General features: G+C 40.8%; 1 protein-coding gene and 1 long non-coding RNA gene across 2 annotated transcripts; both read right to left on the bottom strand.

The window, feature by feature from the left end:
• Position 1: 1 nt before the first annotated feature.
• LOC144459699 (uncharacterized) lies at positions 2-8,099 on the bottom strand. The gene is made up of 3 exons (XR_013488522.1): positions 7,894-8,099; positions 402-526; positions 2-113 (listed from the first exon to the last, which is right to left on the bottom strand). It is a non-coding gene; the product is annotated as an uncharacterized LOC144459699 (long non-coding RNA).
• Positions 8,100-9,288: 1,189 nt separating this feature from the next.
• Positions 9,289-18,525, bottom strand: LOC144459698 (uncharacterized). Its single transcript, XM_078164151.1, has 6 exons — positions 18,437-18,525; positions 17,564-17,827; positions 15,555-15,803; positions 15,299-15,412; positions 11,104-11,178; positions 9,289-10,623 (listed from the first exon to the last, which is right to left on the bottom strand). Exons 1-6 carry the CDS (start codon positions 18,465-18,467, stop codon positions 10,577-10,579), a joined length of 780 nt encoding a protein of 259 aa, XP_078020277.1. The 5' UTR covers positions 18,468-18,525; the 3' UTR covers positions 9,289-10,576.
• Between the last annotated feature and the right edge of the window lie 880 nt (positions 18,526-19,405).

The raw sequence follows: 19,405 nt of genomic DNA, 5'->3' as shown, positions 1-19,405 counted from the left end.
AGTGGTGCTCTGCTCCTTGTGTGTCATCATCCTCTCCTCTCTCGCCTCGGCCCTCTCATGTGATTCAACCAGGTATGCAAGAAGAGCATCCTGGTTGTCATCTCTCCTTTTTCCTGGGTAACAGAAAACACGTATTAAGTAATACTGAAATCATTTTCCCAGGTGGCACCTGAGGTCAGGAGGACAGGACACATACCAGCCATGATGACATAATAATATTATTCTGACTAAGCCCAAGCTCGTCTACTCGTTTAAGCATCAATATGTACCTGAACTATATGTTAGTTTAAATGTAACCAGGGGTGATTTACATTGAAATACAAAGCAATCTTCATAAATCATCATCATCATCATCATCATCATCATCATCATCATCATGGGGTCTATCCCCAAATACTTACTTCCTCTTTTCTTTGCTTGCCTCTGGTCAGGGATTTCTCTCTCCTCAGAAGCAGCACTTGTGGTATCATGTCTGCTGGTGGAGGGGGCTCACTGGTGGTGGTGGTGGTGGTGGTGTCGGATAATTCTGAAGGTGATATTAAATCAGATGAGTCGTCAGGCTTGATTATAGCCTACGGTTTCCCAAAATACACATTATATGCAGAAGACGGAGCACATGTTGTAAGATTTTAAGATGTCAACACAAGCTTACAGAAATGTAGCCCACCTAGTGTATTAATTCATTAATCTGCTCTTTTTGTAGATGCTACTGCCACTGCTGTTTCGTTCTTGGTGATTTTGGTTTGTTCTTGTTGATTTTGGTTCGTTCTTGGTGATTTTGGTTTGTTCTTGGTGATTTTGGTTAATTCTTGGTGATTTTATTTCGTTCTTGGTGATTTTGGTTCGTTCTTGGTGTTTTTTGTTCATTCTTGTTGATTTTATTTCGTTCTTGGTGATTTTGGTTCGTTCTTGGTGATTGTGGTTCGTTCTTGGTGATTTTTGTTCATTCTTGGTGATTTTATTTCGTTCTTGGTGATTTTGGTTTGTTCTTGTTGATTTTGGTTCGTTCTTGTTGATTTTGGTTCGTTCTTGGTGATTGTGGTTTGTTCTTGTTGATTTTGGTTCGTTCTTGGTGATTGTGGTTTGTTCTTGGTGATTTTGGTTCATTCTTGGTGATTGTGGTTTGTTCTTGGTGATTTTGGTTTGTTCTTGTTGATTTTGGTTCGTTCTTGTTGATTTTGGTTCGTTCTTGGTGATTGTGGTTTGTTCTTGTTGATTTTGGTTCGTTCTTGGTGATTGTGGTTTGTTCTTGGTGATTTTGGTTTGTTCTTGTTGATTTTGGTTCGTTCTTGGTGATTTTGGTTTGTTCTTGTTGATTTTGGTTCGTTCTTGGTGATTGTGGTTCGTTCTTGGTGATTGTGGTTCGTTCTTGGTGATTGTGGTTTGTTCTTGGTGATTTTGGTTCGTTCCTGTTGATTTTGGTTCGTTCTTGGTGATTTTGGTTTGTTCTTGTTGATTTTGGTTCATTCTTGTTGATTTTGGTTCGTTCTTGGTGATTGTGGTTTGTTCTTGGTGATTTTGGTTTGTTCTTGTTGATTTTGGTTCGTTCTTGTTGATTTTTCTGAGAAGGCAGGGTTACTCGTGGTCCCTAAAGTCTCCAAAAGTAGATCAGGAGTCAGGGGCTGGCTCAGGCTTGCCCTGTACCAGCCCCTAGTTAGGCTGACTTAGGCCTAGTCTGCCGGAGGACCCCCCTATAATACACCGGGCACCTTCTCTCCTTCTCTCTCTCTCTCTCGTATTCTATTACTGCATCTTGCTAACTCGGCCATTCTGGATGTCACTAACTTGGCTTCTTCTCCGGAGCCTTTGTGCTCCACTGTCTCTCAGATTAACTCATATCGCAGCGGTGCCTGGACAGCGTGACGTGTGGGGTTGTGCTGCTGCCGTGGTCCTGCCAGATGTGTCCTGCTGCTGCTGCCATCATTAGTCATTAGTCATACTTCTACTGTTATTATACACATATGACTATTGTCACACATGTATACTGTCAGATATTAATACATACTTTCAACATATTGTACCACAGTAGCCAGAACTATAACTATAATATTATTACTTTCAATAATGTTGTTGTAAGCTACTGTCATTACCTGCATCTCTCTCTCTCTCTTTCTCTCTCTCTCTCTCTCTCTCTCTCTCTCTGTCTCATTGTGTCATGTGGATTACTGTTAATTTATTATGCTGATCTGTTCTGTACGACATCTATTGCACGTCTGTCCGTCCTGGAAGAGGGAACCCTCCTCAGTTGCTCTTCCTGAGGTTTCTACCATTTTTTTCCCCGTTAAAGGTTTTTTTTGGGGAGTTTTTCCTTATCTGCTGCGAGGGTCATAAGGACAGAGGGATGTCGTATGCTGTAAAGCCCTGTGAGGCAAATTGTGATTTGTGATATTGGGCTTTATAAATAAAATTGATTGATTGATTGAATTGATTTGGTTCGTTCTTGTTGATTTTGGTTTGTTCTTGGTGATTTTGGTTTGTTCTTGTTGATTCTGGTTTGTTTTTGGTGATTTGGGTTCGTTCTTGTTTTTTTTGGTTCGTTCTTGTTGATTTTGGTTTGTTCTTGTTGATTTTGGTTCATTCTTGGTGGATTTGGTTCATTCTTGTTGATTGTGGTTCGTTCTTGTTGGTTTTGGTTTGTTCTTGTTGATTTTGGTTAGTTCTTGGTGGATTTGGTTTGTTCTTGTTTTTTTTGGTTCGTTCTTGTTGATTTTGGTTTGTTCTTGGTGATTTTGGTTCGTTCTTGTTGTTTTTGGTTCGCTCTTGGTGATTTTGGTTTGTTCTTGTTGATTTTGGTTCGTTCTTGGTGGATTTGGTTTGTTCTTGTTGTTTTTGGTTCGTTCTTGTTGATTTTGGTTTGTTCTTGGTCATTTTGGTTCATTCTTGGTGAGTTTTGTTTGTTCATTTTGTTTCTTTTTGTCCGGGTTATGCTGCTAAAGCCCTGAGCTTAATTTAGAAACTTTGCCAGATTAATGTGAAACTCTTGTTTCCCCCAAGAGGTTAATGATAATGATAATGATAATGATGTGTAGAGCACAGCTGCATAGGTGAGTATTCTATCCCACTCCGATTTCTCATCCCTTCTTTACGGCCTGCGGTCTGTGCCGGCCATCTTTTAGCACTTCATTGTTTTAATGTAGTTTTCTGCTTTCCAGCCGTAATGCAGTTAAAAAATGATCCTGTTTTGGTAATCCTTTTTCTTTCTTCCATGGATCACGTAATCCAGCTCCCTTTTGTCCCGGTTGTTCAAAAAAGAACTGGATAGGATCACTTTGATCCACGCACAGACTTTTAAGGATTACCAAATCAGGATTACCATTACTGCAGAGTGCTCCAAAATTCACACAAAATAAAAGATCCTTAATTATAGACTATTTAATTAGCCAAAAATTCATTATTTTATCCATAACCATGTTTACCTCACCTACATTGTCATGGTACAGATGTTGTTCGTGTGTGTTTCTGCTCATGTGTCCAGACTCAGGACTAATGACTCGGGCCTGTATGTATGTGAGGTGTCAACAAATTATGGTGATAGCACTGCTACATGTCGGCTCACTGTCACTGGTAAGTTGATTCAGTAGAATTCAGTAAATTAAACTATACAAAGAGTCTAAGGATCTTAGTTTAGCATTTTAGCACGCTAATAAGCACTAAACAGAAACTTTGCCTGAGCTGAATTACCCAGTTTTGCAGGCATTTGGTCATAAACAAAAAATATATATATTATGAACTGAAAGGAAAGTCAGAGGATGAGGCCTGATTTCAAATATCCCTCCAAACACTTTCTTCAGTCACTCAACAGAAGCATTGTGGTTCTTTTGGGAGAATTTCTGCACACAGTTTGTAGCAAGCAAAACTTCATATCTTTAATATGCACATTGCAGCTTTGGTGAAGTAAAAAATTATGGCGTTGCACTTTTATGATGTCTGCCAGTGATGCCAAATAGGATTATACTGAGGCTATCTTTTGATGGAAAAGTCTCAATCTGCTGTGGTTAATTTGTTTTACTGAAAAGTTTCCACTTCAGGAAGTCTTTGACTCTTTATCTTTTACCACAACTGCTGAAACAGTGAGCCTACAACCAGGGAGTCGGGAGAGGATCGGCCTCTTGGCAGCAGCTCTACTGCTTGTCTGTGTTGGACTTGCCTTAAGATGCCCCACGGGGGACCCAAACCAAACCAACCATTTCATCAGGATAAGAAGAGTTGCTGTTGACCTCGTTAAAATTCTGGGAGAGGACGTGGTGGTAGTGGATAAAAACAACCACTCTAAAGTTGACATTGACAACAGACCTCCTGAGGAAACTGTCATGTAACAATACAGTCTTTTTGCTGCAATGTGCAGGAGCAGTGGCGTCAGAGCCAGAAACCAAAGCAAACTGAACCAACTGACCAGACCAGCACTAATGTGTTTAACTCCTTAACCGTTGAGCCAGTCATCACAAAACTAGGGCACCTCCACATCAGTACCTGAATCACAACCTGAAGTTTTATTCAAATCGACCACTAGGGGGCACTTCAAACACAAAAACAGACACAGATGTGTCCACAATTCAGTTTGCATCATCTAGGATCATGTCTCAGTCGATGCACAAAGTTTGGAAATGATTGCTGAAAGAGGCACATATATATATCTATTTGTAGATAGAAAGTTTTACCTTCCAACGCTCTTCTTTTGTAGCTGTTATGTAATGAGGTTTTTTTTTAAATTATTTTTAATTTTATGATCCCTTGTAAAGATTCAGCTAGTGGACATGGTTAATTTGATGATTGAATTAATTCTATTTGCCTCTTCAGTGTGGTTTTTGTTTTTGCCTTATGTACTGCATTTTTTATTTTGTCTCTGTGTCAGAAAGATGCTATGCAAAAAAACTTGCCTTGCCTGCAACTACACGCACAGTATTTTTCAAAATTACAAGAGAAAAATGCACAAAACCGGCACATAAACACAGTTTAAAGCCAGTGAAGTTAATACATGACCCCTATCAAGGTGTCAACGTGTACCATCAGGCTTTGTATTCAGAGAGCACTGTCACGTTCTTGTCTTTTATGTGGTGGGGCTACCGCTTGGTTTATATTTGGATCAGAGATTAAAAGTTATGATATGATAAACATGACATGCCCTCCCTGCGAGTGTCATGGAAGGGCTGGAGCCAATCACAGCATGTGCTGAGCAAGAAGTGAGACAGCCTCAGGACGGGTTTACGCATGTTATGTTGAGGATAAACACTCTTAGTCACGTACAGGCAGACTGTGTTCAGACTGTAGGAGGAAACTGGATGCAGAATAAGTCTCAGTAGCATCTGCTACTAAAAAAAGCCCCAGAAAACAGCTGACTATTGATCAGATGAGAATGAAAACCTCCCTGATGATGGTAAAGGGAAAAAATTAGGCTCTCTACAAGGATGCTACTACTGTATTTCCTTGGTGTTGATGCCAGGAGAGTCACAAGATACTATGGATGAGAACTTGTATTTCTGGTTGTTTCCCATCTGGCATCCATGTGTCTCACATGAGAGATGAGTCAGGCACTTTTTACGTCATTATCAGGTAAGAATTGTTTTGATGGTTTGCAAGACATTTCGGTTAAAACTGGCTAAATTTGGTTGAAAAGACAAAGTTCTTTAGAAGTCTAGTTAAAGGAAAGGGTCAACATTTTGGTTAATGCATTTATTAGGGTTTTTTTTTTTTGCTTATATTTGGATGAGGTTTGCAATTTAATGTCTGTACATCTTTGGATAGAGGCAAACAACTGTTTTTGCTCTGTTTCCTGTATTTACGCTAAGCTACATTTGCAGCTTTTGGCTGTGACTTTATGTTCAAGAGGCAACAGATAGCATATTTTCCTAAATATATCATTATGAAAATAATGTGGGTTGCACAGGGTAGTGGCCACAGTAAAATCAGAGTATCAGCATGTACATAGGTTACTTAGTGGCTTTGCAATAAGCTTCTGCCACCGGTGCCGACATTTCGCGGCAAAAACCTGCTTTACGGCAGGAAACACGTCATGTATTGCAAAATTGGTCGGTCAGCCAATCAGGGACTGGAGCGTGTCCTTATGAGGAGTTGGGCATGAGATAATTGAGTCACGAGCACAATGGCAGCTAAAAAGAATTCATTCACGTTCCCTCCAGCTGCTCCCAGGTCCATGTCGGAACGAGACCCAGACCTTCGTCCTGATAAGGGATAGAACCTGACCTACCACCCTACAGACGTTATGTAACTTACTAAAACAAGCTACATCCATAGAAGTACGCTAGCTAGCAATAACGATAGCTTGCTACTGTTAGCTAACTAGTAGCTAAGTTACTTGTGTGACTGACCGAAGTAATTACTACTCAGACTTATAATAACGCTAACTTATAACTTAGGGCAGCATATAACAGACTTATAATAGCTTTTGAAAACCAAAATGTGAGAAATTTGAACTTAACTCTTGAGTGGACATTGTCAAGCAGCGATCTTTGATCCCCACGGTCAATTTGGTCATTGCGACAGTGCGATGCAACACCACTAGGTGGCGCCAAGCTAAATAAAACAAATCCTATCCGTTACCTGTTTCGCAAACAATCTCGTCACATATAGACGTTTGGTCAAGGTACCCTGGGTGTGTTGGTTGTTGACATTCTGGGATGCCGTGTCAAGTTCTGCCTGTGACATGCATTGTCTTCTTTCAAAATACACTTCTGTTTTCATAGGAAATGTAAAGTTTTCATAGTTTCTTTCAAAATAAAAGCACTACGTTAGTACAACACCGCAAATTGACGTTTGTTTTCTTCCAACAACAAAAACATGACGTTAGGTTTCAGAAAAAAGAAAAGGGTTTGGACACGAACACAACATTCCTGGGTGAAAGCCTGTGTTTGTTGGACCCATCCACCCACCTACCCTATGCAGACTTTTGCAGCCTTAACTTTTGTTCTTGCCCCTTCGCGTTTCCCTGACTGCCAAGTGCCTTTAAATTATAATGGAGACCGGCCATGTATCATGCCGATGTGGAAGGACGGCTTTTTTCGTCAGTGTCTGACGCCACAAGACACTGCCCAAGTGCTGCATTTTGACAACTTTGGGGTGAGACCGCCTTGTTTTTAGGTGTTGAAATTAAGAGTTTTAGACGTTATTACACACTTGTGACTATCAAAAGTCCTCCCAATGTCTCCATATGCGGACTATTAACTGTTCCAAGACAATTCTTAGCTGTTTTTTATACTTAACAGGTACGACTTATCTCAAACAGAGAAATCAAAAATGCATACCAAACAAAAGCTTGGGTGTCAGAAGGTTAAATCTTTCTGTTGTTTCATTGACATGTCAAACACATGTTAATGTGAAGCAGATCTGAACTATCCAATAAAATACAGTTATGTAAATGCATTTAAAAAAGAATGATATGTGATCAAAATCAGTAGTAGTAAGTAGTAAGGTTCTTCTCATTAGGTATCAAAGTCCACGTATGAGCAGGCTGACGTATGTGTAAGGTCATAGTGGGAAAATAACAGGCAGGCAATGAGGAAGTGGAGTAAATCATTATTGAAAGGAATGAAGGCATACCTGTTTAAAGAGCCTATTCATAGTAAGATAATAAATAATAGATACTGTGCAGTTCTAAAAATAGGATTACAAATAAGACAGGTGAAACCGTACACCCATGCTTCGAGACTACTTCCTGAGCAAATCACAGCGGAGTTTCAAGATAATTTACATCTGCTGACAGATGAACAGAAAAACTCCCTCTGTCGTGTTTCAGTTTTTATTCTTGTCCAGCCAGTTGAATTCACAAAAATTCTAAATTCAACTTTTTGCCTTAATTTTGCGAGAGAAAGAAACAGGGTGAACGCAAGGCTGAAACAAAGGCAGAGCTTTCAATTTCGTTGTACAACTAGATCCCACCTCCAACTCCTCAGATGCGAGTGAAGCTTGGTCAGTGGCCCTCAGCGATACTGAAGAACCGAGACACCCTTTAGTGGCGTTATGAGACGCTCTGGGTGGTGGCATTTCCCGACACTCTGAGCAGCTGTTGTAGATCACGAGTCAAGTCTGCATAAAATGATTAGGAGGGGAGGTTGAGGAAACTCCAGAGGCAGCAACAGTTTCAGTTTACAAGCAATACAAGAACCAGGGAATATCAGTGATAATTCAAAAGCTATTGAATAAGCGATTGCTTATTTGAGAATGTAGGACTCCACTGCTTGTTTGGTTGTTACTGTTAAGCTTTACCTCAGTGAGTTTGGGACTTTCTGTAAGTTGGTTTGTGTACATGGAAAGCTGCCTGCTGCATTGGTTGCAATGGCAACGGTGCATATGAAAATGGCTTTAATTCTATTTCTACCTCACAAATGATGTATGCCTGGTGACATGTGTAAGGTGTGTTATGTGACCACATTATGTTACTAAAAAACTTACTTTTTAAAGCCAAACCAAAACCTAACCACATACTTTTGTTGCTTAAAGTACACCTAAAAACAAAGCGGAAAACGAGCAGAAATTGACACACCTTCCCTAAGCACCCAAAACTGACGCTGGAGGGGTACCTCAGCCCATTCTCCTTCCTAACTCTTCATATACTGCTGTTTTGTCAGTGGACGATTGTGTTAGACATAGACCCACAGAGGCACTCCTTGTGGCGGATGATAAGCATCCGACAACAGCAGTTTCTACAACCCGGTCTCGAGTATTGGCGCTTGGGCAGTGACTTTCGGCATCAGACACTGATGACAAAAGCCATCCTTTTACGGTGAAATGATTCACAGCAGGGCAGTGTCAGAGGGACACGCAGCGGGACAACAACCTAAGTTAAGGGAGCGGGAGTCTGAACAGGTTGGGTGGAAGTGGCGGTGGATGGATCCGGCTTTCACCCGGGAGCTAAACCATGATGTTATTTTACGAATCTAAGCAGAGTTTTGTTGCCTAACTCTAAAGAAATTTACCTAGAAATTAAATGTTTTACCAACGTTGTAAGTGTATTGAGAGTGTAACGAGACGAAACCTTCCCTGAGTGTCCAAAACTGATGCTGAAGGGGTACCTCAGCCCATTCTGACTCTCAACTCATCAGTGATGACAGCATCAGCCACTGATGCACAGTGGCACCTTTCACGGTGATATAATTTGCACTGGGTGCAGGTTTAGACACAGCAGGCAACAGCCTGACTCATCGAATACCGCCGTTTTGTTGGTAGACGATTGCATCAGACATTGACACATGGGGGGATTTTTTGTAATGGTATGATACGCACCAGGCGGGAACTACTGTGATATAAAGAGCAATAAAGTCCATCTAGGGAGTGTGGGAGGGGTGGTGGACAGGTCAAACAAACTCTGAACCTCACCTGCTTGCTTGCTGTTCATCTCTTGTGTGAATTTGAAGCCAAACCATGATGTTAATTTATAAATCTAACCAGAGTTTTGTTGTCTAAACCTAAGGAAATTAACTTAAAATAAAGTGTTTTACCTACATTGTTAGCGTATCGAAAGTGTCACAAGAGGAAGCTGTACTTTTTCTGTGAAAACTGAAGTTTATTTTGAAGAGACACACTGCATGTAAGGAGCAGAAGTTGACACGCCTTCCCTGAGCGTCCAAAACTGACGCTGGAGGGGGACCTAGAGCGTCACAGTTTGTCATGTGACGATTTGAGAGTGAGAATGTGTTGTATTTTCAAAGGTTTTAAACATGTCTGTGTGTATTTATGCAAATGTTTGTCTACGTTTGCGTAAGTGCATAGACTGTATTTCTGACTGTATTAAGTTGATCAGGTGTAGTTTATTAGTACAATTGTTAAAAAATGGGACAGACTAATACAAAACAAAACCTGTGGAGGTGAGACAGAGTAGACAAATAAAAATAAAGTATAAAAGGAAAGCAATGTTGGGAAAAAGAAGACTGTAATCCATCGTATTTTCTACAAACATGCACTGAATATTTCTTCAGTTTCATACATGAAAATAATAATAATATTTATATTTACTGAGTGCTTTTCATGTTACTTAAAGACACTTTACATTAGTTATAAACGATCATAAAATAGAATACAGTAAAATACACATAATAGCATTCAGACATGAGTTCCAGAGGGAGGGGGCAGCTATGGAGAAGGCTCTGTCACCCCCGGTGTGGTGCTCTGCCCTGAGTGGTGGAGTCAGGAGGTCGGCATCAGAGGAGCGGAGGCTGCAGGAAGTAGTGTGGCGGTGGAGCAGGTCAGTGAGGTGGGACGGGGCCTGGTTATGGAGGGCTTTGTGAGTGAGGAGAAGGACTTTGACTTGGATGTGATGTAGGACAGGGAGCCAGTGGAGGATCAGGAGGACAGGGGTGATGTGATCAGGCAGCAGAGCTCTGGATGTACTTGTTTATAGTTTATTTAGGACTTAGGATAATGTATCATAAAGATGCTGTTACAGTCAATTCTAGATGTGATGAAGGCGTGGATGAGGGTTTCAGCAGTAGAGGTGGAGCGATGCGCGGAGACGAGCTTTGATTTTTAGGTGGAAGAAGGCAGTACTGGTGATTTGATTGACATGCTTTTCGAAGGAGAGGTTGTTGGAAGTGTGGGTAGGGATGCATTTCAACACTGTTTCCTCTCAGGTGGGTCCTATTTTGATTGTTGAGTAGAGGGTTGCATCTGTTTCTGAGGAGGACACACACATGGAAACTACTGAACTATCAGCAAGCAAGGTACAGTACTGTATGTGGTGGGGTGGACAGTTCTTATACAAAGAATAAAAAGCAAGCACTGGATTGGGGCTAACTTTAACTGCTTTAGATAGGACTTATCTTTTGTTTACTGTACTTCAGTGATGACTCATTGTGTCACATGTTACACAAAAGTAGGTGGGAGGGCGTGATCTCTGTTCACATACAAAGCATTCACACATGGCCTGGTTGGGTATTTCACAACAGTGAACAACACAGCGAGAGATGACTCATCAGTCTGAGTACAGTGTTGGCTCAAGAGTCACATAATAGTAAAAGTGAAACCTGACATGTTTCCTGTCTTTTGTCTGTAGTTCAGAGTCTCAGTTGCTGGTGGTTATTTTAGCACAGTGGTCTATATAAACAATGTGTGTGTATCTATGTGTGTGTGTGTGTGTGTGTGTGTGTGTGTTACCTCTGTCCCTCTTTGGTTGACCTTCCTTTGTGATGGTGACATCAGTGTACGACACATCATCAGGGTCGATTTGACCTGCAACACAACACTCCTCACTGTTACACCCATGCTGAGTTTAGACATTTAAGTTCTCATTGTTTAAGGCAAATTAAAATAAACCAGAAAAGGGAAATGAAAACACTGTAGGGAAGATATTTAGCTTGATGTTTGGGGCTTTTGGATGACAGTATGAAGATAAACAAAGAAATGCAAACATTGAAATAGAGCTGTAGTAGCATGAAGAAGTTTGGGTCAAAATTTCGTTAACTGTAAATAGTGGTCAGGCCAGGGCCAGGGCTACCATGTTTAGCAGGCGGACACTAGGACCCAGGCAATTGGGAAGTCAAGTGGAGCTGTTATGAGGCTCATGGAGCACAGGTGTGTGAGCCTCACTCCTCTGCACATGCTTGCCTGGTGAGCTGAACAAACCTTGTGTTTTAAATAGAATTAATTTGTTGTAAAGTTAATGCACGGTTGCAAATTGGGTATTGGTTTTGATGTAAATATTGAATGTGTTGTATTCTTTTATTGCAAAAAAATGACAGAATTATAACAGTCCAGGAGTGGTGGTAGTGGCAGTGGAAAGGTATGAGTGTCTTATTTATATATTTATATTTTCAAATGATAAATTTTGGGCGGGGCAACACAATGGTTTGAGTTGAAGTTGTGAGAAAGAATAGTATCAGTAACATTGTTAACACAGTAGATAGATAGATAGATAGATAGATAGATACTTTATTGATCCCGAAGGAAATCCACTTGCAGCTGCTCCATGACACACACATTCCAATAAAAATAATACTTAAAATATAAAATAAAGGAAAGATAAAATACAAGAATAACTAGATAAGTACTCAGAGTGCAGACCTCCACCAAGTAGGTGATATTCCCTCCCCCTCTGCATCAGATTTTGCAGCCTGCATCACAATTAGATTATTTGCATCACTATCATTATTCGGTTATATATGCCTTCACCATGGAGACACTGTGGTGTATTTATTTCGTTTTTATTTTGTACCAACACAGAATATAATATGTCTTTTTGTATTTTTCACTTTCTTTTTTTCCAACATAGAACATTAATTTCAACTTTAGAATTACAACAATATTTAGCAGAACAAGACGTGCTTTCCGGCCACCAGAATTTTCACCATCTTTTTAGAAATTGGAATTGCTGCTGAGGCTGTCAGACGATAGACTTTTTTATTATTTTATCCACTTTGCTTCAACTGATCACCACCAAAATTATATCATCTGTTCCTTGTCCCATTATCCACCTTTCCTGAAAATGTCATCAAAATCTGTTCATAACTTTTTGAGTTATTTTGCAGACAAACAGACCAACACCGGCGAAAACATAACCTCCTTGGCGGAGGTAATAAAAGTGTAGGCATAAAATACATTATGTGTTGTAAAGTGGCAGAAGTGGCTTAAAGTGGCTAAAAATGAGTCTACTGGGATACGAAGTTAGTTAGTGCAGGTGCTGTTGTACAGTCTGACTGCTCTGGGGACAAAGGACTTAAGGCCAATTTCCACCAGATGCGTGTTGGTTGCGTCTCCGCTCCGGCACGGCAGCAGAGCCGATAGGATTCCATTCTTGTCAATGTGTGTGTTTCCACCGGCTGTGGCTGTGCTGCGTTCCAGCTCCGTCTCAGCTCCGGCACTCCGGAGCACTCCGCAACAGATACGCAGGACTTCTATTTTTGCCGGACGCCGGAGCACAACGCAGCAATTCAGCACAGAGCAGATCGTGCGGGGCAGGAAGTCGTGCACAGAAACACAATAAAACATCCGGTTAATTTTCAAAATAAAGTACATAGTGTTCACGGCGGATCATATTTCCCTGCACTACACCTTAAAAACGTCATAATGGACAGAGGCAGGCCTGAAGTCAACAGGTCAGAGGTTTTCAGACATCATTTCACCCCGTGAACACCATGGACGAGGAGATGTTAATCATGGAGGTGCACCCAGATGTCTTTCGGCGGAGCTGCACCGCACAGCAAACGCAGCCGGTGGGTATTGACGGATGGCGGAGCACCCAGCGGATAACCAGCGCTGCTGTTCTGCAACGGACACGCATCCAGTGGAAATCTGACATTTATTCTGTCCGTGGAGCAGTTCAGTGAGCGCAGTCTGCCACTGAACGTGCTCCTTTGAGAGCTGATGGCAGTGTGCAGAGGGTGGCTGTCATTGTCCGCAATAGCCAGCAGTCTGTCCATGGTTCTCCTCTCTGCCACTGCCACCACAGACTCCTGTTCCATGCCCACCACAGAGCTGGTATGCCTGATGAGTTTGTCCAGTCTCAGGCTGACCCTCAAACATCTGCAGTAGCTTCCTGCAGATGTTAAAGGAAGCCAGCCCTTTCCTGTAGAGGTGGTCTGTGTTTACAGACCAATCCAATTTGCTGTCCAGCTGCAGGCCAAGGTACTTGTAGGAGCTGACTACCTCCACCTCCGCCCCCTCGATGGAAACTGGCTTCAGGTGGGGACTTGTCCTCCTGTAGTCAACTACCATTCCTTGGTTTTGGCGGTGTTAATCTGCAGCTGGTTCAGTCGACACCATTTCACGAAGTCCTCCACAGTGTTCCTGTACTCCTCCTCAGTGCCTCCCCTGATACACCCCACAATGGCAGTGTCATCCGAAACCTTCTGCATATGACATGTGTCCGAGTTGTACTGGAAGTCGGCAGTGTACAGGGTGAAGAGGAGGGGGGAGAGTACAGTCCCCTGCGGTGCTCCTTTACTGCTGGTCACAGTCCCCAATCCCAAATGGATCCCTTACAGCCTCATTGACTCAAGCCCTTACAGACCAAGGACCAATTCCATTTCTTCCCCTTAGCCCTTGTCTTGGCCTTCCCATTGGTTTTTTTCACGTTCACGTGAGGGGAAGTGGTGTCCCAATTCTCCGTCAGGTTAGCTCTTAACCTAATTGGTCCTAGGTCTGTAAAGGCTTAGGGCTTGAGTCAACAAGTCTGTAAGGGATCCATTTGGGATTGGGGGAGTGTCTGATGTGCAGCCTCTCAGCCTGACAAACTGCGGCCTGTCAGTGAGGTAGTCTGTGATCCAAGACATGATGGAGGGGTCAACACACATTGTGGACAGTTTTTCCTGCAGGAGAAGGGGTTGGATTGTTTTGAATGCGCTGGAAAAGTCGAAGAAGAGGATCCTCAGTGAGCCATTTCCTTTGTCCAGGAAGGACTACGCTCTGTGGAGGAGAAACAAGACAGTGTCCTCGACCCCGGTATTGGAACGAGGCATGTTGTTTGCATCTGTCTGGAAAACGCGAGGTCAGGCGCTGGGTGCTACTCTTGCGCCTTTTTTGTGCCAGCTCTCAAGAGCAAAGCAGCAGGTTGTGCCCGAGGTTGCAACCTTTACCTGAAACCCTGAGTGCAGAGCTGATCTTCCCCTAGGAGCTGTTTATAAGTGTGTAGGCCTGTCGTCTGTGGGACAGATGTAAAGCTCTGGGTAGCCCTGCACTAACATGATCAACTTTTCCGTATTTATCAGACTGAATATTTACAGAAGAAGGGAAAGATAAGATAAAATGAAAGCACCCGGCGCTCATGCTTTTCTCTCAACCTGTTGACTTTTGTTTCAGTTTTCTAAAATGAAATGATTTATCCACCAACGTCTTAAAGTTGTCAACCAGACTTGTGAACTAGTCAGTCTTTCCGATCAACAAAGAAGCAATGTGTGACACCAGAAACCAGAAGTGCATAATTCCACCTCCCACTGATGTCAGGAACACAAAACCTTTTTGTCGCTCTTCTAAGCATAAAAGAAATATTTCATGGCCCTTTATGTAGTGTGCGCATTCCGCTGTTAACATCACAGTCAGGCCTGCGTAGGTGGTGACGTTCACAGTTGTGCCTGTTTTGTCTGTTCATTTTTAGAAACAATTCATTCACTGAAGCTCTGGAATTTAAAAAGCAACTCAAGCTTTTAATAATAAAAGACGTGAAAGATGCCGTCAGTAATCTTCAAACCTTTGTCTTTATCTCTGTCCAAGCTGCTGTGTAAATATTCTAATTCCGTACCTTCGTAACTTGAATATTTGTCCACTTTAAGGTTCGGTCTGCTCCCCTCTTTGACACAGGTAACCCTGAAACACTGGTGTATAAAATGTCATTTTGTTTACGTGAAAACAGGCTGACCTTTGTGGCTCCTCCAGAGGCACAGCAGCATCACAGAGACAAGCAAGAGGCAGACGCCCACCACAGGAAGTAGAATGCGCACCAGAGGGGACTGAAAAGATTCAGGACGCCCAGCTTAAACACAACAGATGAGAAAAAACACAGTTTGACCTTGATGCAAAAAAACGCATTGATCATGTTTGTCAATCTTCTCATCTAACTCCTGATATTCAGCTTATTTTAAGGGCTATAACAACATGGCTGGAGCTCGTCTCACCTGTGACAACCAGCCGGCTGTCTGGTGATTCTCCAGCTCCAGAGATGCCACACTTGTAGAGACCTTCATCAGACTTTGAAACACTGTTGATGGTCATGTTTCCTGTTGAGCTGCTGCCAATGAGGAGGCCATCTTTATAAAATCCAGCCGTCATATTGGAGGAGGAGGTTGTCTTATTTATGCAGCGTAGAGTCACAGCTTGTCTCTCCTGTACAGGGAGGACAGGACCCTCCAGGATCACAGAGCCACCTGAGCGACACAGCAGCAGAAAGGTCAGGAAAAAGTTTAGAGGTCATTTTCTGGTGAAGTCTGGTGAACTAGACATGCTGGGTGTGTAACTGAGGGTTTGCATGTTGGATATTTAGCTGTTGGTAGTTTCATAAAGCTACAGAAGTCTCAAAATAATGAGCCAGTAAACTTTCTCTTCATTTCAAGATAGGCCTACTACGTCATTATTTTTGACATTCTACGTCACTGTTTTGATTTATTAAGTCATTATTTTTAAATACTGACTTATTATTTACGGATAAAAAAAAATTGTTTTGATATGTGCCTTCTATGTCTTTATTTTGAGATACTAAGTCATTATTTTCATATATACTAACTTATTATTTCAAGAAAAGTCATCATTTTGAGATAGGCTTACTGTGTCATTATATTTTGAAAGACTAACAGTATAATATATATATATATATATATATATATATATATATTTAAAACTCTTATTTTCTATTATGTCATTTTGGGGGAGTTTCTCCTTATTTTGAGATACTTAGGCCCAATCCCAATCCCTGGCATGTTATCGTAATGTGACCCAGCCAACATTTGTATGTGGGGCCCATATGAGTAGTAAATGAGCTGAAAAATGGGCCCTTTATGGGGCTGTCCAAGGGTTCCATAATGGCCCCATGCCAGCTGCCCAAAAGGGTGGTTTTACCCAAGTGGGACCAGGATAAGATGCCCATTACGGGCCCATACCTACTTGGTACCCAGGTAGCTGTAGCATAACCCATGTGGGGCCCACTTGAGTAAACCCACCTATATTGGTATTGGAACAGGCCCTAAGTCATTAATCTGAGAGTTTCTCATTATTTTAATGTTTTAAGATATAAAGTCATGATTTTAGACAGTTTCTTGTAATTTTGAGATACTAAGTCATTATTTTGAGATAGGCAAACATTTTGTTTTTATTTTGAGATACCAACTCATTGTTTTAAACTTAAATTGTTTTTAACTTAATATTTCAAGAAAACTAAGCCATTATTTTGAGAAAGCTTCTCAGTATTTTGAGATACTAAGTCATTACATTGAGTTTCTTGGGTTTCAACTCATTGTTTTAAAAGTAATAACTTAATATTTTAAGAAAAATAAGTCGTCATTTTGATAAAGGCTTACTATGTCATTATTTAGGCTATAAACTCATTATTTTGAAAGACTAACTTAATATATATATATATTTTTTTTTTAAAAAAAGTCTTTTATTTTATATGGACCTACTATGTAATTTTTTGGAAGTTTCTCCTTATTTTGAGATACTAACTAATTATTTTGAGAAAATTTCTTATTAGTTTGAGATACTAAGTCACATTGTTACATTGAGAGTTACATTGAGAGTTTCTTGTTTTTTTACTAAGTCATTATTTTGAAAAAGTTTCTTGTTATTTTGAGATACTAAGTCATTACATTGAGTTTCTTGTTTTTTTAGATACTAAGACATTATTCTGAGAAAGTTCCTCAGTATTTTGAGATATTAGGTCATTATTTTAAGAGAGTTTCTTCTAATTTAAGATACTATCTCATGTTTTTGGATACTGAGTTTTATTATTTTTAATACATTTTTCATTATTTTAAGTCTGTAACTCAATATTTCAAGATATAGGTCATTATTTTGAAATACTAAGTTCAACAAAGTTTCTCATTCTAATGACAAACAGGGATCTTTTTCTAACACAAGACGAAGTTTGTATTTCGTCTTCTACTGGTGGAAATGGGTGTCCATATAAACCCACCAGTCACAGTGATGTTGACGACATTGCTGCACTCTCCAGCTCCGGACTCACACCAGTACACTCCATTGTCCAATATGTAAACGTCATCAATGAAGCACTGGGATCCATTTCTTCTTCCCCACGTTATGGAACACTCTTCGTTTGTATGCCTGGATGTGTTTCTCTTAACTCTCCAGTCAGAGGAGTTTCCAGGCTCCTCACAGCTCAGGCTAACAGGCTCATTCAGAAAGAAATGGGATCTGTCAGGAACGACTCTCAGAGAAGCTGAACGTAACATAGAGATGGTGACAAAATGAGATTTGCATTGTAAATGTGTTCACAGTGCAACTAACAGAAGTCTGTCTCACAGAGGCGAACAATAAACCAAAGCGCGGCCTGTCACCTTGACTGCATTTTGTTGCTTCCTTGTTTCATACCGGATGTGATTTGAAAAATAACTGAGTGAATTTAAGCTCCTCTCTGCAGCTTATTGGCAAAATAGCTGGAGAATGGTTGCATCTATTGTGGGGGTTGATTAGAAGCTGTAAATTAATTGTGTTGAGTTTATTTGCGATTGATGATGCCAAAGGGCTGTTTGCCACCTATCTATAATAGATACCCAAAGTTGACACCATGTGCCACCTCACAGCTTTGCAACTGCGCCATGTAGCATACAGTAGATGTAGTCAAAGCTTCACATATCACCCACATATGAAAATAGGTAGTGTCATCCTGACATCACAAACGGGGCTTTATATTTTAAAATAAGAATGCAAAATAGATTTAGTAAAACCTTGCAAATCAAAAACAGACCCCAATATTACAGATGCCAACACGCACACATGTCACATATTTGTCTCGTAATAATGCACATAAACATTATATAGTACTCACCGATAATGGTGCACAGTGCTGTGATCTCCATGCTGCTTGGCTGTTGGTCGACTGACAGACTGAGTGGCAGCCTGAGGGGCTGAGACACATCCTTGAGCTGACCACAAATGTCACATGTTTTACTTTCTTTAACCTGGTGACCTACAATTTGTTTTTTAAATAGCAAATGTGAAGGGATGTGAAGGGATGTGAAGGGGATGCATTGCACAACATTTGAAGTCAGTTTGACTCATAATAACCACTGAGTTATGAGCACTTGCGTTTTCCAGTTGCTGGTGCATCCCCCTCACTACTTGAAACATCCACTCAAGATTTATACTTGTGTGTCAGCTCTATGCAGAGCCCACACACATGGCCTGTGGTATTGTAAACATTTATACCTGTGCGGTGGTGTGTCTGTGTCACTCTGCAGGTACACCTCCAAAACACTAGTAGGCAGCAGAGTTCCTGTGAAAAACACACATTAAACACAAATTAAACACAAATTAAACACACATTAAACACAAATTAAACACACATTAAACACACATTAAACACAAATTAAACACACAAACACAAATTAAACACACATTAAACACAAATTAAACACACATTAAACACACATTAAACAGAAATTAAACACACATTAAACACAAATTAAACACACTTTAAACAGAAATTAAACACACATTAAACACACATTAAACACAAATTAAACACACATTAAACACAAATTTAACACAAATTAAACACACATTAAACACACATTAAACACAAATTAAACACACATTAAACACACATCAGGACTTCCAGGAAAGTTGAAGTTGTGGTGTTTGTAATTTGGGCTATATCCTAGGTTAATGTGGCCATTGTCAGTTTACGAAATTCCAATATCCATTGTGGAGAGAACTGAAAGGTCGGTTAGCTCCTATATTAGGAAGTGGTTGGGTACTCCTAGGTACCTAAGTAGTGTTACATTGTATGGAAAAG

Source organism: Epinephelus lanceolatus, chromosome 22, assembly GCF_041903045.1.
Source record: "Epinephelus lanceolatus isolate andai-2023 chromosome 22, ASM4190304v1, whole genome shotgun sequence".
NCBI classification, from domain to species: Eukaryota; Metazoa; Chordata; class Actinopteri; order Perciformes; family Serranidae; genus Epinephelus; species Epinephelus lanceolatus.
This window is presented reverse-complemented; position numbering and strand designations above follow the sequence as displayed.

Excerpts from the sequence above, each read along its gene's own strand:
- LOC144459698 (XM_078164151.1), bottom strand. The coding sequence starts at position 18,467 with ATGGAGATCACAGCACTGTGCACCATTATCG. Across the intron at positions 17,828-18,436 it reads AGCACTGTGCACCATTATCG|CTTCTCTGAGAGTCGTTCCT; the intron begins GTGAGTACTATA and ends TGTTACGTTCAG. Across the intron at positions 11,179-15,298 it reads CCTCTGGAGGAGCCACAAAG|GTCAAATCGACCCTGATGAT; the intron begins GTCAGCCTGTTT and ends GTTGTGTTGCAG.